Source organism: Primulina tabacum, chromosome 1, assembly GCF_025594145.1.
Source record: "Primulina tabacum isolate GXHZ01 chromosome 1, ASM2559414v2, whole genome shotgun sequence".
NCBI lineage: Eukaryota > Viridiplantae > Streptophyta > Magnoliopsida > Lamiales > Gesneriaceae > Primulina > Primulina tabacum.
The window spans coordinates 11866414-11889909 of record NC_134550.1 but is presented as its reverse complement, the minus strand read 5'-3'; the positions used below and the strand labels follow the sequence as shown (position 1 = coordinate 11889909).

Sequence of the window (23496 nt, the reverse complement as noted above, 5' to 3'; positions counted from 1 at the left end):
ATAAAGAAACTGATTTAAAATCCTAAAAATTACACAATCATGCCCGTATACACAAAGGAGAAACTTTAAAGGCTCAATAATGATGAATTTTTATCTAATAAGAACTGTAAATATAAAATTGTATTTTTAGAGAAATTCTTCGTACAAAAAAATTGGAGAACCTCTTCTTAGACATATTTTTATAAATATATACATGAATATGATACAAATATTTTAAAAATATTAATATAATTATATCTAAAACAAATCCAAGGCCCAACGGTATCAGTCAAAATAATTTAGTCGGCCCATAAAGGCCCAACACCATTTGGTTTAAACTTTAAACCTCTCATTGCATTCTCACTTGTCAGCTTCTAGGGCTTCCCCACCGGCGTAGTCAGAGATTAACGAAAGAAACCACCACCTCAACCATGGCGGCGCCAACGGAATCCGTCCAATGCTTCGGCCGTAAGAAAACAGCGGTAGCCGTTACCCACTGCAAACGCGGCCGTGGCTTGATCAAGATCAACGGTGTCCCCATCGAGCTCGTGCAACCGGAGATCCTCCGCTACAAAGCCTTCGAGCCAATCCTCCTCCTTGGACGCCATCGTTTCGCAGGAGTTGACATGCGTATCCGCGTCAAAGGCGGAGGTCACACCTCTCAGATTTACGCCATCCGCCAGTCCATCGCAAAAGCACTTGTCGCATTCTACCAGAAGTACGTCGACGAGCAGTCGAAGAAGGAGATAAAGGATATCCTCGTGAGGTACGACAGGACTTTGCTTGTGGCTGATCCCAGGCGCTGCGAGCCGAAGAAGTTTGGTGGACGCGGTGCTCGCGCGAGGTTCCAGAAGTCATACCGTTGAAATATTGGCAGTACATGTGTTCTTCATGTCATAATTATCATCAGTACTATGCTTTTTGGGATATATTAAGATTAATTTCTGGTTATGTTTTTGATATTATGGTGGTTGTTTCCTTTTCTGTTAAAGGATCTTATTAGAGTTTTTTTGACAGCTTTTATCTGATACTTTTTACATTTCACAGTATAATTAGCATGATAATAGCTTCAAATGTTAAATCTGTGGCATTTAATTTCTCTGTGTTTGTTTCATCTGTTGCTATGACTTGCGTTCTGGTACCATTTGGGATTTGATGCAAATATTATTTTTTTATCCAATTATCATAGTGTGTTGGAAGATCAATAACAACTGCAAAGTGATGCATATCTACGAACTCGTTTGTGCTTTTGGCGACATTATACTATGGATTGAGAACATGCACGTTGTGTTAGTACGCCCATTTGTTTGCTTGAATCAATTTCTCTTCTGGGATTTTGTGGTACTCTTTGTCTGCCATTGCTGATATTATCGTGTATTTATGGATCACTAGGCCTAGCTAAGCTCGTAAATTAGCATCATTGTGCTGTGTGTTGGAATCTATCAGCTGAGTCTGTGGTTCTTTTTGGTTTCCATTTCATATTAGTGTGCATATATTGATAAATTAGTTAGGCTTCCATATTTGTGCCATCGGTCTGTATGTTTGAATAAACTTCTAGCCTGATTGTATGCGGTTCTTGTCGAATCTAGAGATTATTATGTTCTCGTGCATTTACATGATCATTTAGCTGAGGTTTTGAATTAGTATCATGATGTTAGATGATTTCTTCAGGCCAGGTGAAGCTCGATTCTTACTTGATATATAGAGCAATAAGGTGGGAGTGCTTTCCTTTTTATTTAGCAGTATTCGGGTACATATGTGTTGACAAATTTGTTATCAAAGTCTTGAATCTCATTTGGATGGTTTTTGAGCAGAAATTATGCACGAGAGTGCTGGTTTTAGGTTATTGGCAATCAAGGCTCAATCTGTGGTTGGTTTGAATTAGAACTAGTAACATGTAGAAGAACTCTTGAAAAATCATGGACACGTAAAGGTTCCTATTTTTCAAATGAGTCTGTGATTTCCCAGGGAATTATCAAAACATACTGGATCCTTCTTCTTAAACCCAATTACTTGAGCTGACATCCTCTGTTTGGCATCCAAACGAAAGTAACCGTTCTGCTGCTGAATTTTCGCTATTACCCTCAAGATTTGGGCCAATGATGCCCATTGAATCAATGGTAGGAGATTGATAATACTCCCACTGGAACAACTCATCAAACCCTGTTATTCTGGCATCTTAGATGCCTTTGAAACATGAAGTCCGAGGCTTAATAATGCGCTAGCACTATGAATTATGAGGTTCAGAACACCTTGTTTTAGAAGAATTATACAAAATTTATTATTATTTTTTGTTATTTGAAAGCATTGATCAATCGCATGCCACATACCCTCCCCTAGTTGTGGGTTGGCCATCTGCACAGCCAACAAGGCGAATTCTCGTGGTGAAACAAGTAATCCCTGAGCTGAAGATACTGAATACTTATGCCTTCGGAATGAAAAAAGAACGGGACATCGACGTTAAACCTCGAGGAAAGCGTGTATTATAGCAATATATTTGCAAAATTCTGACTTGAATGGATGCATATTTAAGAAGATCAATATATACAGATCATGCTGTTTTTTCCACACGATTTCGATCTTAATTTTCGATTCATCACACACAAGCATTATTGTATATATATTCAGTAGCTCGAAATCCCACGGCAATGGTACAACATCAGTATAAGAAAACCAAGTAACCCCATAAAACAGAAGGCAAAATTATAAGCATATGAAGTCGATGTCCAAAGCTGAAAAATACACCAAAATAAAAAGAAAAAGAAAATATTTAATTTCATCACAACTTGCCATCCATAATCCCAAAGTAGAAAGTTCAGCGAGAACTCTTACTTCTGAGCATCAGCTTTCTAAGAAAACCTAGTCGCCCCTTCTTTCTGCTCGGAAAAAATCACCAAGGCCCTTCCTTTAAATAAACAGATTTCAAGTTTGCAATAGAGAAAATAAGGTAAGGCCAAAAGTTATCTTTATTGGATTATTATATGCCAAAAAAAAAAAGGTATAGGGAAGGAGCTAACCTTTGTTATTTATTGGAGGGATTTAGCTTTTGAATTTTTATGTTTCATATCAGAGAGTCGTTGTTAGGATCGAGAAAAAGTTTAGAGGAGGTAAATAATTTTTTTAATAATATTTGCTTTTAAAATCTGTTTTCAAATGTTTTTGGGCTGTTGAAATTTTTTCTCAAATGGTTAGAAATATGAACCACTCGACAAGTGCGAAAATTGGTTCAATATTTCTAAAGATGATTAAGCGGTTGGCAATCTAATTAACAAGATACAATTAAAACTGTAAGAACTTGCGGAAAATAAAAACACGAGATTTTTATGGATGTCCAGGAATAAAACTCCTACGTCACCCCTTCTTCCTTTTTAGAAAGGATTCCACTAAAAGACTTTGGCTTTACAAAACTCTTTGCAACAGCCCACTCCAATCAGGATTTATCACACTGCTTATTTTGAAACTTTTAGTTATCACTTTACACTTCTGGATTTTAAGAACTCTCGGTACACCATACGCAACTATTAACAAAATAACCGAAATTGACATAAAGTAAACAATCTTGTTTTGGTAGCACGAAAAAGATCCTTGAAAGATCAGTATCTTTCTGTTGAGTGCATGCTTGATGAGCTATTGAATTATGTAATCTTTAATTGCGCTCATATTCTTGAAATATGCAAGCTTGGAATTCTATCTGTAGAAAAGCTTGATGATTGTATATGTTGGATCGGGAAAATCCTCTAAAAACATGATGAGCTGCAATAGTTCGTATTCTAAGAATGTATACACCGATGAATTAGATCGAGTTTGAAATTAAATCAAGCGGAAAATACTCGAAGTAATCATTCGTTAAGAAAACTGATCGGTTAAAGCTTTTAATCTCGTGTAACTAGTTAACTGAAGATAAGGGGATCAGTTCTTGCATGTATCAGTTCAGTTATGAAGCAAGGGGTTAACAGTTATAGTACACAAGATATGTTTTGGATGGAAACTTCAACTGCTCCTACGTCACCCCTTCTACCACCTCGGGTAGGATCCACTAGAAAACTTTGATTTATACAACTACTTGTACAAACCCACCCAGCTTAGGACTTACCCACTGCCTAACTGAACTCCTAGTCTAGACTGAAGGCATCACATTCCAGCCAACACTTATTTAACGTCTATGTGAGAAAGACTACACACACAAGTTTAACGTCTTTGTGCAAGACTGTATGCTGGGTGGTGGTGGTGTGTGTGTGTGAACTGATATCTGAAAACTACCCGAAAGTGTTGTCACATACTGAGGGAAATATGCTTCTAAACTAAGTTGATATAACTTTGGAGTGTTCCCTCAACTGGGCGGTTGCTTCTTTGTAAGCTGATACGCGATATGCATGCCCTCTCTGTATTTTATTTTTTCACTCGTCAACTCTCATCATCACTCATCATCGTCTTCACTGAGCTTCGGCTTCTATTCATAGACGTTTGGCTGAACGTATAGTGAGACTCAGTGAATGAAGTCGTTGCTATTTGAATTTGTTCCCCCAATTAGATATCTGGAACATTTGACTTTAAGCGCTGCTGCAACGTCTCTTATTGTAGCTTGATCGTACAATAGCTTTTGTAACTTTGTGCACGGCTGGATTAAGCATGTCGTATATGCAAACTGGTTCGCTCCTAACTGATGTTTTGAACTGGTCAGTTGAACTGGTCTTGAACTGGTGAGGTGAAATCAGTTGACTCGTCAGCTGAATTGATTTCACTGATTCAGTTAAACTGATCAGTTGGGCTCTTCATCAGTTGAACACTTCATCAGCTGGTCGGGCTTCTGAAGGTCTTCTGCTGAACCACCTATCAACTGGACAATCATTTGAACTGCTCTTGATACTTCAGTTGTCCTGGTTCAGTTCGATCGATCAGTTGACACTTTCAGTTTGCATCTCGATAGCTTCAGTTTAAGCTTGGTAACTGATCAGTTCGATGCTGGTCAGTTTCAGATTCTGCGCACTTAGGTAAACTCATTATAAATAAATAAACAAGTTTTGTTAACATCAAAATAATGATTGCGAACATGAAATGTTCCAACAGTATATCTCATTTTCTCGCCAACATCTTGCATACTACCAGCTCTGCTTATATAAGTTTTCATTCCAACGGTCGGAAAGAGATGAGCAACGTTAACTTGTACCCTTGGAATGATGTGTCACTATTAACCGTAAATATATTAAATGTTCTCTAGCAATGCATTTAATGTTCTCTTTGCTAGCACAACTTTGAATCTCGTTCCTTGAAGAGTTACTTCCAAGTATCCTTTTATGGCAACTGTTTTTACCATCAGAACTTGTAGGACACAAATTAATCTTTCTCTTCTGGGACAGTGACTTAAATGCATATCGATATAGGGATTTGTGAATAACATGGTTGACTTGTGACTATGCATACCCATTTGAATGTACTAAATCGTTAAGAAAATGTCTTTCATTAAGTAAGCAATAAATGAATTTTAATGACTGTGATATCGTGTTCTTCGAACATCCGGTTTTAACTTCTTCTTCTATAAACGGTTGAATTGATATGCGGTCTAAAATCTTGAAGCTGTAGAACTGGTATGTAGCCTAAACTCTTAAGCAGTTGAACCGCTACCTGTTATACATAAAAACTTTGCGGTTGTTTCCTGAAATAATCAAGTACTATTTTCGATTTCGTCGATCACCAAAACTTTTGAGTAATAACAATTCTCTTTTTTTGATGATGACTAAACCCAGCTCCAAATCTATACAATAGTTTACAAATAATTGCACCAGCTAAATAAAAAGTTGTATTTCTTTGAGTGAATGAAATTACAAGCTACAGTTAAAAAAAATCAGAATGCAAAGACATCTAAACAGATACAATACATTAACCTTTTTTTTTGTCCTCAGATTTGTTTAGCTTGTTCTTCTTTAGCTTGCTATGTAACCCTTTTCCTAACTGACTCTTCTGCTCTCAAAACTTCCTTTTGCCACTCTCTTTCCCCTTTTTTGACATCGTCATGGATAAGAAATTTCATGATTTTAGTAAGTTGTGCTCCTTGGACATCCATGCGTTGGTTAACATGTGCTTTAAGACGTGAAAGCTTAGTTCACATGTTGAGATATGAAGATTTGTGATTGTATTGCCGGATGGTAACACTTGTATGCATAGCAGAGAATTCCTTGGAGGGAGCAAACTTCATTGATTGAAATGTTTCTTTGAGATCAAAATGCTTACGGTTAAGAGAAAGAATCGAATGATTCATATTTGTTAGTTTGTCCAAAATCTCCCTTTGGATATTTTCCGTTATTAATTCTTATTCTTCCGGTTCAATTTGATCTGATGAAGAGATTAATCTTGCCTTGAATTAGACTAATTGAGAAAATGAACCTTTTTCAGTTGACTTTGAGGATTGAGGGTCATCGAATTCAGCAGCTATATTTTCAATCACTGTCAATTTCTTCCTTTGAGGCAGGAAGTACTTTGTCTATAGCTTCCTGTGCTTCCAGAGTGTTTGAAGGAACTTTAGATGTAGGGGAATTTTGAGGCAATAGTTACCTTGTCTTTCTGTGGATTTTTAGGAGATGACACCAATTGTGCTTGGAGAGGGCCTTGAGCAGGGTCATTAGCAGAGGTAGATTGGGGAGAATGAGATTTTTTCTTGCGAGTCGTGTCCTGATCAAAATCAGACAAAAATGGCATATCTTCAGAAATCGGTTGGACTTCGGAAGGTCGATGTGTGCTAAGACAGAAGACATAATAAGGCCGGTTGGTGGAGCAGATGCATCGTGTACATCCCAAAATCAGTACACGTAAACTCATGTATTTATTTAATTGTTAAATCATTTATTTAATTTTAAAATGATTTTAACGATGAATGATTTATAATTGGCATTATTTTAAATTATTACATGTTTATTTGATGCACGTTAAAACGTTTTCTTGAGTTTTATGTTTCAGGCGAATATTCGATGCGGGATCGGGGAAAGAGACCGATGACTGATTTAGGCGATTCATGAATAATCGAGTATTTTATTTTTGTCAAATTGATATTTTAAATGATTTTTGAAATTTTAAGCATTTTAAAGTCTAATTTAATTTACTAGATGATTTTAAGATTTTCAAATATACTAATTTGAATTTGAGAATTTTAATCTTGAAAATTTGGTACTTATTTAGATTATTAAATCTTTGAGTATGATTAAATTATTAGATTATTATTATTTTATCACTAATTATTTAACTAAGTTTTTTTTCTAGCCCCTAAATTAACCCCCCCAACACTTGTTTTGGGTCACTTGCTTTGAAAAGTAGTAATACATACTTGAAAATATGGGTCTTTTGCTTTGAAACATATCTCTACGCAAAATGATGATGTTTATGCATGTTTAAGTATGTATGATTCATCACGTTTATGAAAAAATTATGAAATGGTGGCACATTTATGTTTATATAAATATGTTCAGAGTTCAAGTATGTATGTACTACTTTGTAATGAATGTGATTTTATTATGTATTATTTGCTATTCTTAGTTTATACATGTAGAGTCTTTAGATTTACTAGACTTGATCGATGCAGGTGAGGACAAGTACGAGAAGGCGAGAGGTGGGGCCCAGTTAGTTGGCTCGGACTGTGCGGAGGCCTAACCCGAGGACCGCTAAAGTTTTCAAGAGTTTTATGCATGTTAAATTCATTTAACTGATTTTAATGAAATTACATCATGTTGTTTAAACTAGTACTTTTCGCAAGCTCGTTTTGGTTGTGATATTGATGACAAGGAAATAGTTGTGCTCGTTTATATTTCAAATATTTAGTCAAGCATTTTATTTATATTGCTATTTCGAAAGATTATTATTTATTTAAGAAAATTTTTATTTTCGCAAATTTAAAGTAGTTTTAAGGTACGGTACGTTACAGTTGGTATCAGAGTGATGTTTTTGTAATGGGTTATGCCTAATGCCGGTTGCAAGAATCTCAAGAAGTCACGCCTCAAGTCTGTAAGTTTTAAAGTTTTAAAACATGTTTAAGCTCGATTTACGTTCATCTTATGATATGGATATTATGTTTTTGCATGTTGGTTTACTTGTTGGATAAATTTTGGAACGATATGCCTCCTAGACTTATGATCGCACGTGGAGCAGGCGAAGAGGATAGTGAGGCTCGGGATGGAGAGGGCCACTCTCGTTCACCGCCAGATATCCAGGCACAGATGCCTGTAGGGATGACACAGTTCTTCGCACAGTTTGTAGGGAACAATGCTTGGAGTAGATACTGGGAGCGAGGCCCAGGTCAGAGATGGTGTATGAGAGATTCTGGAGGATAGATCCAAAGAAATTCTCGGGGACTACTGATCCGATGATAGCTGAGGAATGAATTAAGTCTATCGAGGTGATATTCACTTTTATGGAGTTGCAGGATGCAGACATAGTCAGATGTGCCACTTTTCTGCTGACAGGGACGTTAGATTGTGGTGGGAGAACGCGTATGTGTCAGTAAATTTGCAGACCCTGATTTGGACAGGTTTTAAGGAGGTCTTCTATTCCAATTACTTTACCGAGGAAGTATGCTCTCGCCTGACCAGAGAGTTTATTACTTTGCGACAGGGAGACAACAACGTAGCAGAGTTTGTAAGGAAGTTTGAGAGGGAGTGTCACTTCGTGCCCCTAATTGAGAATGATGCCCGAGAGAAACTGAGGCATTTATTGATGGATTACGGCCGATCTTGCGCCGCGATGTTAGAGTTGATGGTCCTACCACTTATTCTATTGTTTTGTCGAGAGCTTTGGCAGCCGATCAGGACCAGAGGGATATTGAGAATGACAGGCAGGGCAAGAGACCCTATCAGGCACCCCAGCAACATCACTCACAGCAACAACAATTTAAGAAACCTTTCCAGGGACTGCAGGGAAAGAGGCCGTTTCAAGGACCGCCGAAAGATAAAGGTCCTATTCCGCAAAAAAAAAAAATCTCCTCAGAAGCCTGGTGAGTATCCAGCGTGCCCGAAATGTAACCATCATCATATGGAACAGTGTTTATGGGGTTCGGACAAATGCTTCAAGTGTCGAGCCAGTGATCACATCTGAAGGACTGCCCGCAGTGGAGGCAGCCAACTCAAGGGAGAGTGTTCGCCATGCATGCCGAGGAGGCGAACCCATACATGACTTTACTGACTGGTAACCTATTTAATTTAACATCGTATTATTTTTGCCATTCATGCTTCAAATTTTACTCGGGATTAATAGTTTGTTCTCGTATTTTTGAGACTTTGATTAGAGATTTCTAACCACGCATGAGGTTATAATTAGTATTTTGGGGTATAAGTTTATGCGTCGTGCTAATGTCCCTCAGGAAATATCTTCATAAAGAGAGTAGCTACAAAGGCCTTGTTAGATTCCTGGCCACTCACTCTTTTATCTCAGAGATGTTCGTTAATTATTTGGATGTCAAGTCCATTGGACTCGATGTGAGCTACTCCGTAACGGTCCCATCAGGGGAGGAGTTATCAGCTACTAGCGTCGTATTTTGTGGGTCGAGTCCTGAGAAAAGTGAGTATTTGTAGAAGCAACAAATAATCTTGGAAAGATATTGGCTAAAATAAAAATTCACTTGGTATATGGGGGAGGTAATATTGGGTTAATATGATCTGTTTCAACATCTGTTCATCTTGAATGTAGTCAGATTTTGGGTATTATTCCTACAACTTTAGCTGAAGGAAATATTATATGTAATACGATTGAGGAGGAATCAAAAGTTTCTTCTATGTATGAAAGAATCATCAAAATCATTTTTTTTTTTTAAAAAACAAACTTAAATAAAAAAAATAGATGTTGAATATTTATGTAATTTTAAAGTTATATGCTACGACTCATTTATCTCTCATAAAAAAAAAATAGAAAGAAAGAAATATATTATATAAATTAAATAAATATGTGGTCAAAGAGCATAAACTTAGTCTTATTCTATGATTATTTGAAAGGAAAAAAAATCTCAAAAGAAGACCAGGAAAAAATATAATAAGAATAACTATATTTTGAATCAATGGATTTCATATCTTTTGATTAATTTGGCTCGTTTGTCTGTTTGCAATCTGTAAACCATTTTCCTGAGCATTTATCTGTATTCTAACTCAATGAGAGAAATCATTCCCATGAATTGAAACATTTATTAACCTGTGAGGATATGGAGTCGGGACTCTTATTAGGAATTTCTGAAGGTCATGTACATTTAATTACCTGAAAATAAGCTTTGAATTGATCAGCTCAGATTATTTCGTAAATTATAATTATGATGATCTTGATATAACTTTGACAGTTTTCAACTCTAATTTAAACAATTGGATAGTTCTGATTATATTTCTATTTAAATTAATCAATATGTTTTGTGTTGCTATTAACGCTTAAATTTCTAGGGACTAGCAATAAGTTGGTTGAGGTGTGATAAACATAAAAAATTATACATTAATCAAATGTTTTATAATATACATTTATAGTTTTTGTTTCATTAAGTGTTTAAATATTATATGTTTTATAATAAATTGTATAAAATATAAGTAGTTGTGTAATTATAAGTTTTTATTATTTTTACAGTTTCAATAAAACAAGAATAACATTGGCTTTGCAAATGGGATTAAGATAATTATTGACTTATAGAAATTTGATTTTAGTATCTAAAATATTAATGGCAAGCATGAGATAAAAATCTTCTTACAATTGAGATCAAATTAAGCAACAAATAGAGTTACCAAAGGAGTGACAGTTTTACCATATTAGAGCATTTTTACTATATCTCTCAAATTACTTGGTCAAATGGTAACAAAAAAATAACACAATTCAAACAACTCAATTATCTATATGTTTTGTTTTATGTTGAAAAGCAAAATCGGTTGAGAATATTTTTAAAAGTGATGTGTATGATGACACAATTTATTGGAATACCAATGAAGACTTATATGTACAAAATAATATTTTATTTGTGATTTTCTTCCAAATTTGGCTATAAACAGGGGTGCATTGTAATGTATTGAGATATCCGTAATTTTATAAATAAACATTTGAGTTAATAATATTTCTCTCTTTGTTTTTCTTTTATTTCTTCATTTAAATATAATTAACATGTTAATTTCATATTCAAATTTTTACACTTTGAATAATAAGTAGGTAACTTTCTCAAAGTTGAGATGAAAAGTTGAAACTCTTGGTATGATAATATATAAGATAATTTAAAAGGTTTAAGTTTATGTTTTATATTATTTATTCATTATTTATTGTTTATGTTATATTTATTTCTTTAAACATTATTATACCTTACTTATAAGTGAGAGTTTTGATTTATTGTTGTTATATGTTACACTAAATTTTGAAACCATTTAAATGTTAATTTGATATTACCAATCATTTAAAGTGGATGCCTTGATTTATTATATATGAATATATCATAATATTAATTTTTTGGTACTATTTAAATGTTTGTTTGGTTTACCAACCATTTAAAGTGGAAACCTTGATTTTAGTGTTAACAAATATATATATAGCACAATAAATACTTGACAACATTTATAAGTTTTGGTATATATTATATACTTATAAGATAATAATATTTAACATAATATAAATATGAATATTTAATATATTTGAATTATTTTATTAAGTAGATTTCAATAATATTCATTAATGTTAACTTTTTAAAATACCAAGAGTGGATCCTCTAATCTCAATTGCTTCAACTAAAATTTGAATGATTAAAAATTACCAATTAAAGATTCATACAATTAAAAGAAAAAAAAAAAAACAAAAGGACATTGTAGTGGACTTGTAATTAACTTAGTTTCCTTGTGGATACGATGTTCAAACTCACCGAATTATACTACTTGTGGACAACCTGCTTTTGGAATTTCAACAATCAAAGTCGCACCACTGGACAGTCACGTTTAAAATGCCCTTCTTTTTGGCATATAAAGCACTTATATATGATGTGGCTTTTGGATCTTGATCGGCCTCTTTTGTTCTTATATTGTTTTCTTTTAGTTCTTCCCCGAGTGTTCAGACTCTCACCATGAACTTGCCCTTGTGACTGAATTCTCTTCTGTAGTTCTTTGGCTTAGATGGCAGATTGAACCTCTTCAAGGGTGATGGATTGTTCCCTTCCATACAATAAGGCATCTCTAAAATGTTCATAGGAGTTTGGGAGGGAATTCAGCAATATCAGAGCCTTGTCCTCTTCTTCCAACTTCACCTCGATATTTTCAAGATCATCAAGAATCTTGATGAAGTCATCTATCTGATCAGGATCCCCTTGCCTTCTCCAATCTTGAACAAATGTCATGCCCCAGCCCACATGTGATATTGTTCGCTTTGGCCCGAGGCCTCACGGTTTTAAAATGCGTCACATCGTGCGGCACCCACACACTGGCTCAAACCTAGCTCTGATACCAAATGTCACGGCTCAGCCTCGGGCCAAAGCGGACAATATCACAAGTGGGCTGGACCGTGACATTTGGTATCAGAGCTAGGTTTGAGCCAGTGTGTGTGCGCCGCACGATGCGACGCGTTTTAAGGCAGTGAGGCCTCGGGCCAAAGCGGACAATATCACAAGTGGGCTGAGCCGTGACATTTGGTATCAGAACCAGTGTGTGAGGGCGCCGCACGATGTGACGAGTTTTAAAGTCGTGAGACCTCGAGCCAAAGTGGACAATATCACAAGTGGGCTGGATCATGACATTTGGTATCAGAGCGAGGTTTGAGCCAGCGTGTGGGCGCCTCATGATCTGACGCGTTTCAAAGCCGTGAGGCCTCGGACCAAAGTGGACAATATCATAAGTGGGCTGAGCCGTGACAAGAAATAAAATCTTTGTTTCAGGTACAACCTATTGGCAAGATACTTGGTCATATACAACTTCTCAATTTTGCACCACATGGCAGGCTGCAGTGGTTTCTTTGGAGAATCATGAAGTGGTTTGTCCCCCAAACATAGAATTATGGCACTTTGAGCCTTGGCTGCAATGACTATCTGTTCTTTTAAATCTTCTTCTGTTGTTACTCCACCTTTCAAGGCTTCAACTAGCCCTTGTTGAATCAAAATAGCACGCATCTTGATTCTCCACATCCCAAAGTCATTGTTTCCTGTGAATTTCTCTATGTTGTACTTCATAGAGCACATCTTCTTGATTTGTCAGTCGATTTGTGGATTGGTTACCCACGGACGTCGCCACTTGTGATGGTTTTGTTTCCAAATCAGTAAGATGATGAACACGTTCCTTGCTTGCGAGTTGGTGTACCAGCACTCAAGCATAAAAGAAAATGATAGACAAAGAAATTACTTGGTTCGGCCTTGAATGACCTACGTCCACGGGAAAAAAAACGACCCACTCTTTATTCAATCACCAGGGAGTATTTACAATTATAGAGATATGAATAGCACTCAAGAATTTTCAATCAAGCCTAATCTCCTTGATCTCTTCTCTCTTCTTGGGCTTGAGCCTCTCGTAATCCTCTTCTGTGTGTTCTATATATATCTTTTCTTTCAGCCGAGAAACTCTCCAAAGTAACAGCTCCCAACTCTTTCCAACTGACAAAACACATCTGTAAGGTCCATAAAATTCGATTTACGTAACCTGAATACATGCAATCTAGTGTTTTATTTAAAAGATGTGTTTAAAGATTTTTATGCATTTAATGCGTGATTATTGCATGGTTAGAGTTTATTGCATGATTATTTTAAAGTTTCATACATTAGGGTTTTAAGTTACATTTCGAGCTCGAACAAGGAACGGAGACCGGGGGTTATCAGGAAAAATATTTTTTTATTGAATGATTAATTTTAAATAATTAGTTTGAAGTGTTATAAGGGTATTTTTTCGAAAGTGAGCCTTGGTTGGGTATTTTTACTTTCCGGGTTATAATTTTTACCGATACACAAATTTTAACGATTCGTAAAACTTTTTGAGGGTTCGGGCAATATTTTCTAAAACGTATCAAAACAAAATATTTTCGGGAGTGTTATTGAACTTGTTGGGTTTGTTTTATAGCCTAATGGACTCAAAACCCTTTTAATTTTTAATTAAGGCTCATTAGTGCATATTTTATTAACCTAAACTACACTTAATCAAACGCTAACCCTACATAACACCCTTTGCTGCCCACTTCACATTTCAGCAGCCACTCCCCAACGTTTTTCAGCAGCCTTCCCTCCCTTTGCAGTAGCAAGCTTCGGCCCCAATATTTTCAAGAAAACATCTCCCCCGCCTCTCCAGTTCACGTCCCGCACGTAGATATTCTCATTTAAACGCTAAGGCACACATGTATTTTCTTTTTCGCTTCATTCATGCCAATATTAGGCTAAAGTTTATGTAAATGCATAGAAATCTTTTGATCTACCATGTGTTCACGTTTTTGTATAAATTTGACATGAAAATTGCCTTTTACATGACTCATGCTCATGTCTTCCTTGATTTGTTTGTGTAAGGGGGCTACTAACCTTCGTGCTAGGGGGCTGTTAAAGTCATGAACTAAGGTAGCAAGGGGCTGGAGTTGGCTTAGTGTCGAAAGCATTGAGGGCCGATCAATGCTTAGCGATTGTTGGCTCGGTTTTGGTGAGATCAAAGACTTTGGGTTGTGCCATCGTTCATGTCTTGAATCCAGCCAAGAAACTGACCCTCATGGGTCCGTGACAGAGCTGGGAGAGGGCCATGAACGGCTTTTCGTGGTCTAGGAGTCGGCCGAAGGGGTTTGGTCGAGGGAGGGTTCGTTAGCTTGTGCGGCGCAGTTTCAAGGGTAGCGCACGGAGCTGATGTTTTGGGAAGTAGGGTCAGCTAGGGTTCGTAAACAAGAGCCTCTTGGGTTCGAACTTGGTCCCAGAATAGATGGTTAGCTGCTGGTCCGCTTGGTCTTGAGCTAGGGTCGAAAATATGGAAGCGTGGTGCACTAGGGTTCGAGTATGCATGTTCAGAATTTCCAGCAACTTGTGGTTACTAATTGAGGGTCATAAGGGGTCTGAAATAAGTGGTTTTTAGGCTAGTCCCGTAGTTTTTAGTCACGGTTTAAGTTTGGAAAAATTTGGTTAAGTTTCAGGTTGATTCGGGATAAAACCGGGACTCCGGTCCAAGTTTTAAAATGAATCGTATAAGTTTTGATACGGGCTCGGTTTTAAGTCGAAGAAATGCTTATAATTATGTTTTGGGATGTTTTGAGGAGTTTGGTAAGTTTCAGGTCGAAATTTTGAGATCCAGGGTAAAGTGGTCATTTTGGGTTTCCAGGGGCAAAATGATCATTTTGCACCTGAGTCGAGATTTTAGTCCTGACAGCGGCCTGAGCACAATTTGGCATGTTTTATTTAAATTTTTTTGTATCACGAGCATGATTTTTGTGAATTATGAAAAAATACGTTGCATGCTTGATTTAAGAAAAAATTTCGTATAAGTATGATTTTAATAAGTGTTGAAAATGATAATGCTTTTGAAGGAGATAGTTGGTTGTGACTGACGATATATGTATACGATGATGATGAGGCCTAGGCACAGTGGATGGATAATACTGTCGCTAATGTTATGTATATGTATTTGCTATTAACTATACAAATATGTTGAATCTTTAGACTCACTAGGCATGTATGATGCAAGTGATTGTTGAGGAGGCTGGGGGTGCCGAATTCTGAGTAGGTAGGGCTGGATTTGCGCACATGACCCGAGGACCATATTTTCCGCACATCACGTTTTTATTATTTTAGAGTGAACATGAACATTTTTATGCACTGATTTTGACATGTTAATGATTATTAGGACTTTTACTTGTTTATTTTAACTCACATTTTTTGATGGACGAGTTGGTCAATTTTAACTGTATTGTTTTATTTGTTATTTAATTACGATTATTTTTAAAAGGGTATTTTTCAGCAATGTCGTACGCATACAAATTTTAAGAATTTCGAAGATGAGCTTGTAAAAAAAAAGCTCTAACAATATTTTAAGTCGCAGATGTTTCAATATCCATGCAACTAACTCAATGGTTTTCAGCTCCCATTAACTGAACTTTGAGGCATATTTTGAGAAACATCAACCTTCTCTCAACACTTATTATAATTTATATTTTTGTAATATTTTAAAGGGTTTTCTTTCAATTGATCGAATTTTCTATTACATGTTTCTATGAAATAAAGTCACACCATGTCGCTTTGGACATTCGTCAACCAGTAACGAAAATGGTAGATTTTCTTGTATAACAATATATAAATGTAATAGTCGACTATAAATACATTATCTACGCAACATCTTGTGTTCGTCAAAATAGTCAAATCTTGGTAAGAGCGAAGGACACGTCACATCGAAGGGTTTGATTGCCGAAGAGAGAACTAAACGAACGACTTAGTTATTATGATTCCATGACTTGAATATTTAAGATAAAATAGATATTTTGTGACACGTTATATATATAATATATATTTTGTGACACGTTTTATATATATATATATACAAAGAATTATGTGAGATGGTCTCACGGTCGTATTTTGTGAGACAGATCTCTTATTTGGGTCGTCCATGAAGAAATATTACTTTTTATGCTAAGATTATTATTTTTTATTGTGAATATCGGTAGTGTTGACCCGTCTCATAGATAAATATTCGTGAGATCCGTCTCAAAAAAATATATTCACACATATATATACCTCGATGCAACTAATTCATTGAAAAATAATATTTTTTATGAGTTAATTAAGTTAGATCAAATTAAATCGAATAAATGTCATCTGCACATGGGAAGGGGACATATTTATATTTCACAAATTTTTTTCTAGAAAGTAATTGAGGCCGCCATGCCCTTCCATTGCATTCCCACTATTAATTTCCCGGTCAATGCTAAACCACCGCAACCGGCAATCCGCGGACAGTATATACATGCGCGTTTCCCAAAATGTCCTCCACGGCAGGGGCAAAACCGTCACCTCAGTTATTCTCCACTAATAAATAGTCTCATCTAAAATCAAATTAGACCAAATCTTAACCCCACCTCCATTCCGGAACGCACAAATTTTAACGTACCCTAAGGGTTCACCTGGTTTATCCCGCCGGCTGGATGGAGATCGGATCGGCAACGGAGGCGGCGTCGGCTGGATCTTCGTCCTCGTCTCACGCGGTGGCGGAGCCGTCGTCTGTTGATTCTTCGCTTGATTCTTCGCCAGGCGTGAGCAGTTATGGCAGCAGTAACACCATGAAAAATATTGATATTAACGGGGTAAGCAAGTACGATTTGTTGGATGAGGAGGAGGAAGAGGATGTTTGCCGGATCTGCCGGAATCCTGGGGACATCGATAATCCGCTGCAGTACCCCTGCGCGTGCAGCGGAAGCATCAAGTTTGTGCACCAGGAATGCCTTCTTCAGTGGCTTACTCATAGTAACGCTCGCCAATGCGAGGTTTGTAGTATTTGATTGTTGTGGTTATGACTTGCGAGTCTTCAATTTTGTTATTGCGAGTTGTAGTTTGGTTGCTGTGATTTCTGTTGACTTGGTTTAATTTCATTTCAAATGGATTTGATGAGATTTTTGGCGAGTCAAGATGTTCCGGGAACTTTATTTGGTGATTAGGCCGCTGGTAATTAGTTGTTTTGGTTTAGTTAGTACCGAAATGAAAGTAAGACGAGACGGGAAAATAAATTCCTGGACTTTCCGTGTTTTTCCTCGTGGGAGGTGGAATTCGATTGTCTGATTGTTCTCTTTATCTCACTTGTTGGTATATTTTTGTAAAAAATGTTTACTTAGGTAGGCACTAGGAACCTGAATTTGTGTCATTGAAGTTTCACGTACCATTAATTAATAAGACTTTTCATGAATCTGTCATCTTTAATATACTGCAGAAATTTATGATTGACGGCTTATCTAGTTAAAAATTTCTGGTTGTTAATTGTTCAGCATTCTGCTATGAAAAATTAATCCTGTCTTGTGTCTTAATTCCAGGACGTTCTAAGCCTTACTCGCTGATTTCATTCAATGTAGGTCTGCAAACATCCATTTTCATTTTCTCCGGTTTACGCAGATAATGCTCCAACTAGACTTCCATTTCTGGAATTCATTGCTGGGATTACCATGAAAGCTTACCATGTTCTACACTTCTTTCTACGCCTCAGCTTTGTGCTTTGTGTCTGGCTTCTCATAATTCCATTTATCACGTTTTGGATATGGCGGTTGGCCTTTGTTAGAAGTTTTGGTGAAGCTCAAAGGCTATTTTTGAGTCATTTGGGTACGACGGTCATTCTTACAGACTGTTTACATGGATTTCTGCTCTCAGCGAGCATCGTGTTCATTTTCCTTGGAGCAACTTCACTGAGAGATTACTTCAGACATTTACGCGAACTTGGGGGCCATGATGCTGATAGAGAAGATGAAGGAGATAGAAATGGAGTTCGAGGTGCAAGAAGGCAAGCTGCTCAAGCCAATAGAAATGTTGCAGCAGATGGGAATGGCGAGGATGGTGGAGCACAGGGAATTGGTGGGGCCGGTCAGATGATCCGAAGGAATGCAGAAAATGTTGCAGCCAGGTGGGAGATGCAAGCAGCTCGCCTTGAGGCCCATGTTGAGCAGATGTTTGATGGTCTGGATGATGCCGATGGTGCAGAGGATGTACCTTTTGATGAACTGGTTGGCATGCAGGGACCTGTATTTCATCTGGTGGAAAATGCATTCACTGTGAGATGTCCTCCATTAATTTCTCTGTGAAAATCATGATTAGATTGCATTTCTTTCAAATATCATGTTTTAGATTAACTGTATTTTTTTTTCTTTCCCCCGATCTATTGCATGGATTTCATGGGCTTCTGTTAGCTTCTGTATGCATGCATGTAGGAGAGTTTCAAGTTTCTTACAGGATTGAATATAATGTTTGAATCCCATATCTGTCTTTCTTTGGAATCAATTGTCATTTAAAATTTCTCTGTCGTGTTAAATTGACCAGCTAATTAGTCTCCTTTTTTAGTTGAAGCCGCCTTCACTCGTCTCTATTGCATTAGGAGGACTTATACTGTATGGTCAGTTCATTCTATTTCCTTCTCTTTTTCCTCAGGTTCTTGCAAGCAACATGATATTCCTCGGTGTTGTGATTTTCGTCCCCTTTTCATTAGGACGACTTATACTCTTCTATATGTCATGGTTTTTATCTTCTGCTGCTAGTCCTTTGCTATCTGCATTTGTGCCTCTTACTGAGTCAGCACTTTCATTGGCCAGTCTTACACTGAAGAATGCATTGACGGCTTCTGTAAATTTGACATCTGATAGCAATGAAAATAGTATGCTTGGTCAGGTTGTCGATGCTCTGAAAATAAATGCAACAGGACAAACTGAGGTCAACATTAGCTCTGCCATTGCAATGGACCTTTTGAAAGTTCAGTCTACTGGGGTGTCACGCCTTTCTGATGTCACCACCCTTGCTGTTGGATACATGTTTATATTTGCATTTATTATCTTCTATGTCGGGATAATTACGTTAATTCGGTATTCCAGAGGAGAGCCTTTGACCATGGGGAGGTTCTATGGTTTTACGTCCATCGCAGAAACTATTCCATCCCTCTTCAGGCAGTTTGTGGCAGCCATGAGACATTTAATGACTACGATTAAGGTTGCCTTCCTCCTGGTTATTGAACTTGGGGTTTTTCCTCTCATGTGCGGTTGGTGGCTTGATCTTTGCACTATTAGGATGTTCGGGAAGACAATATCACAGAGGGTTGAGTTCTTCTCAGTCTCACCATTGGCGAGTGCCTTGGTTCATTGGGTTGTAGGTATTGTTTACATGCTGCAAATAAGCATCTTCGTCAGCCTTCTTCGAGGGGTACTTATTGTTCCAAATTATTAATTTCCTATTGTATGGTATATAAAGTAAGACTTATTTTACATACCCTTGGATCGTGTTATATGTCCATGTAGGTATTGCGTAATGGTGTGCTGTATTTTCTCCGGGATCCTGCTGATCCGAATTACAACCCTTTTCGTGATCTGATTGATGATCCTGTCCACAAACATGCTCGTAGGGTTCTGTTGTCTGTTTTTGTCTATGGGAGTTTGATAGTGATGCTTGTATTTTTGCCAGTCAAGCTCGCAATGAGGATGGCTCCATCCATTTTCCCTCTTGATATTTCGTAAGATTGCTTTTCCCGCATGGAAATCTTATTGCTAATTTGGTCTTGCATTGTCCTCTTAACGGACTCGCTCCTTTCAATTCTTAAGACTACTCTTGTTATTTGCAGGGTATCCGACCCATTTACTGAAATTCCTGCAGACATGCTTCTCTTTCAAATATGCATTCCTTTCGCTGTCCAACATTTTAAACTAAGACATACTCTCAAATCCATTCTCCGGTATTGGTTTACTGCTGTTGGTTGGGCACTTGGTTTAACAGATTTTCTTCTACCAAAGCCAGAGGATAATGGTGGTCAAGAACATGGAAACCGGGATCTAGGTCGGCAGGATAGAGGACAAGCCCATGCTGCTTTGCAGGAACGAGCTCTGGCCCTTGGACTTGTAAACAGACACAGACGTGTAGCGACAAATACTAATGTTGGAGAGTATGAAGCTGACGAAACAACTGACCCAGAGTAAGTTTGATGGTATTCTTATCGTCTACCATCATGTGCGAGAGGGGGTCGGTCAGACTGCCTTAATTTTATTTATGATTTAAACAGTTAATGATTCCTATTCTTGCACTTGTTTAATTTTCACTTACATACATCATTTGAGCATGGTGTTGGCGGTGTGGCCAATAGAAATTGAGGTTATATATATATATATCTTGAGTGACTGTTTAGGAAAATTATTGGTAGAGTCTAATTTTGGAGAGAAGAAAATATTTTTCAGCCTACGCCCTAGGGGCGATGTCAATTCATGGAAAATGGATTAAAGAATTTACCTGACACCCAAAATTTAAAAAAAAACATGTTTCTATTCATCAGTAAATAGTGAAGGTTCAAAATTTTCTAAGTTAGAGGTTTTAGATAATGTGACCGTCAAGTATGGTTTGGAAAGTAAGCCAATAAGGAGATTTACTGGTTCAACTCTCACACCGTTTCCGCTTTGTGAAAGAATTTCATGTGGTAGGCTTCATTAAAGGAAATCTAAATTCTCTATAGCTTGAGTTTTGGATGAGTTTTTTATTTAGCCGCTTGTATGATCAGCTGTTATTCTATGAAGCAGCCTACATTCTCATAAGCATTTTATGTTCTTGCTATGAAGGGGATCGCCGGCTAATTAATATCACGATTTCAGTTTGATAATTTTTGCTTGGTTGAGCTTTTCATGACACTGTCTGATTGTTCTTTGAGAGGGTGGGTCACGTCAATATCTTGAGTTTGGCTAAGGTATTGCAGGACTGAGATGCTTCTGGTGAAACCCTTGGAATTGGTTATCTCATTAATTTCTGCACCATCTGTTTTAATTTTATAGGTTGCACTTAGCAGTCAAGTTTACTAATTGATGAATTTGATGAATCCTAATATTTTATTATCAGTTTTATGAAATTTTTTATTTAGCCAAATCTTAGCTTTGCCTTGTGTAGAGCGCTTATAATTGTATTGGCATTCTGTGCAAGTTTTTTGATCTCCTTTTAAAATGATTGTCGACTATGGCTTTTTTTCTTTATACCATCTACGTTAATCTTTTAGAAGGTGGGCCTTTGTACTCCGTATCGTGCTGCTGTTGGTTGTGGCTTGGATGACCCTGCTGGTCTTCAACTCTGCGTTGATAATTGTACCCATTTCAATTGGTCGATTGCTCTTCAATGCCATCCCACTTCTCCCAATTACTCATGGCATCAAATGCAATGGTATTTTATTGGATGAATCAATTAATTATCCTTTTTTTATTCTTTGATATTAGGATAAGCTAAAATTGCTCACATGTTCTTTTATTAGATATATATGCTTTTGTGATCGGAAGCTATGTTATTTGGACTGCTTCGGCTGGAACAAGGTATTGTCTTGAGCTTGTAAGAACCAGAAGAACTCGAGTTTTACTCAAACAGATTACAAAATGGTGTGGCATTATTCTCAAGAGCTCTTTTCTCTTGTCGATATGGGTAAGAATGTGTTGGTCTGTGATTAAATAGTGTCATATGTATTAGTTCTGCTAACTAGTGTATTGCCTCAATATTCCAGATTTTTGTCATTCCTGTGTTGATTGGACTGCTTTTTGAACTTCTCGTGATCGTGCCTATGCGGGTGCCTGTGGATGAAAGTCCAGTTTTTCTTTTGTACCAGGATTGGGCTCTAGGACTGATCTTTTTGAAGATCTGGACTAGACTGGTAAGCAGTAGACTTCTTTGTCCATATCTTCTCAGGAAAACCTTCTATTTTACTGTGATTTAATTAGTTACCACTTGTCCACAAATTTGTGTTTTATCCAAGTCTTTTTGAGTGTAGAAGGGATTGTAGATGGATGGTTTGATGCAGGTCAGGTTGAACTTGTGTTTTCATTATAACAGGTTATGCTGGATCACATGATGCCACTAATGGACGAGAGCTGGCGTGTTAAATTTGAAAGGGTTAGAGACGATGGTTTCTCGAGGCTCCAAGGTCTTTGGGTGATGCGCGAGATAGTCTTCCCAATCATTATGAAGCTGCTTACGGCTTTATGTGTTCCCTACGTTTTAGCAAGAGGGGTCTTTCCGATATTGGGGTACCCATTAATAGTGAACTCTGCTGTCTATCGATTCGCCTGGGTGGGATGTCTCATCCTCAGTTTGATATTTTTCTGCGCCAAACGCTTTCATGTCTGGTTCACCAATCTCCACAATTCTATACGCGATGACCGATATTTGATCGGTCGTAGACTCCATAATTTTGGGGAGAAGTTGGAGAATCAACAATCTGATTCCCATCCTACCCTTGAGAACCAAGATTCTACTGCTAATGGCACTGACGTTAACGAAGACAATCCGGCAGCTGCTGTGGTTGGAATGAGACAAAGGCAAGTTGCTCGCTTGGATGCTTAAAATTTGAAGCTGTGCTGTGTCAACGGAGAAACTATTTTGAGGCCCAAACGTGACTCCTTTCCAAAGAGTAAAGTCTGGTCGGGTCGACCGAGGTTGGGCGAGTTTTGTAAATATTCTGTACTAATTAGGACTAGTTCGTACAAAGCTTGTTTATTCAACAGTTCGAATATGACCATAGATATACACGATCTTGGTAGTCAGTTACACAATCGATCCTGAATTCACAAGGTTTAAGTTGATTCAGATTCTACTTTATATAAGACATCAAGTCAAAAATGATCCTTAAATAACGTTTCACCGGCATTTGTAAGTCGAGTTGTTCGTGCAGACCTACTTTTTGTCACTAGTGTTAATTCTATAAGGTTATTTCAAGGAAAATTGCTATTTGGTAATTAGCACTTCCAAAACATTTTAAATAAAACTGTAATCTGAAAAATAAGTCATTTGGGTCTATGGATGTTGTCAAATGCATCATATAACCAATACTGGAGGATTTGGATACATTGATGATTAGGTCAATCGACAATGGATCTGAATAATTATCCAAAACATGCTGATTCCAAAAT

At 37.2% G+C, this 23496-nt stretch overlaps 2 protein-coding genes across 3 annotated transcripts; both read left to right on the top strand.

The window, feature by feature from the left end:
• The first annotated feature begins 331 nt into the window (after positions 1 to 331).
• LOC142541552 (small ribosomal subunit protein uS9) lies at positions 332 to 1106 on the top strand. 2 transcript variants are annotated; one of them, XR_012819394.1, is made up of 2 exons: positions 332 to 946; positions 1036 to 1106. XR_012819394.1 is itself a non-coding variant. In XM_075648067.1 (1 exon), exon 1 carries the CDS (start codon positions 411 to 413, stop codon positions 843 to 845), a length of 435 nt encoding a protein of 144 aa, XP_075504182.1. In that variant the 5' UTR covers positions 332 to 410; the 3' UTR covers positions 846 to 1023. The 2 variants fall into 2 exon arrangements, 1 of the variants encoding a protein (XP_075504182.1); XM_075648067.1 differs by lacking the exon at positions 1036 to 1106 and having other exon boundaries at positions 332 to 1023.
• Positions 1107 to 16943: 15837 nt separating this feature from the next.
• On the top strand, positions 16944 to 23180 carry LOC142541541 (putative E3 ubiquitin ligase SUD1). Its single transcript, XM_075648063.1, has 9 exons — positions 16944 to 17373; positions 17953 to 18642; positions 19016 to 19777; positions 19873 to 20084; positions 20193 to 20540; positions 21603 to 21763; positions 21852 to 22015; positions 22095 to 22241; positions 22421 to 23180. The coding sequence occupies exons 1-9, from the start codon at positions 17035 to 17037 to the stop codon at positions 22928 to 22930; spliced, it is 3333 nt and encodes a 1110-aa protein (XP_075504178.1). The 5' UTR covers positions 16944 to 17034; the 3' UTR covers positions 22931 to 23180.
• The last annotated feature ends 316 nt before the right edge of the window (positions 23181 to 23496 follow it).

Excerpts from the sequence above, each read along its gene's own strand:
- LOC142541552 (XM_075648067.1), top strand. The coding sequence starts at position 411 with ATGGCGGCGCCAACGGAATCCGTCCAATGCTTCGGCCGTAAGAAAACA.
- LOC142541541 (XM_075648063.1), top strand. The coding sequence starts at position 17,035 with ATGGAGATCGGATCGGCAACGGAGGCGGCGTCGGCTGGATCTTCGTCC. Across the intron at positions 20,541-21,602 it reads GACGAAACAACTGACCCAGA|AAGGTGGGCCTTTGTACTCC; the intron begins GTAAGTTTGATG and ends TTAATCTTTTAG. Across the intron at positions 21,764-21,851 it reads TCATGGCATCAAATGCAATG|ATATATATGCTTTTGTGATC; the intron begins GTATTTTATTGG and ends TTCTTTTATTAG.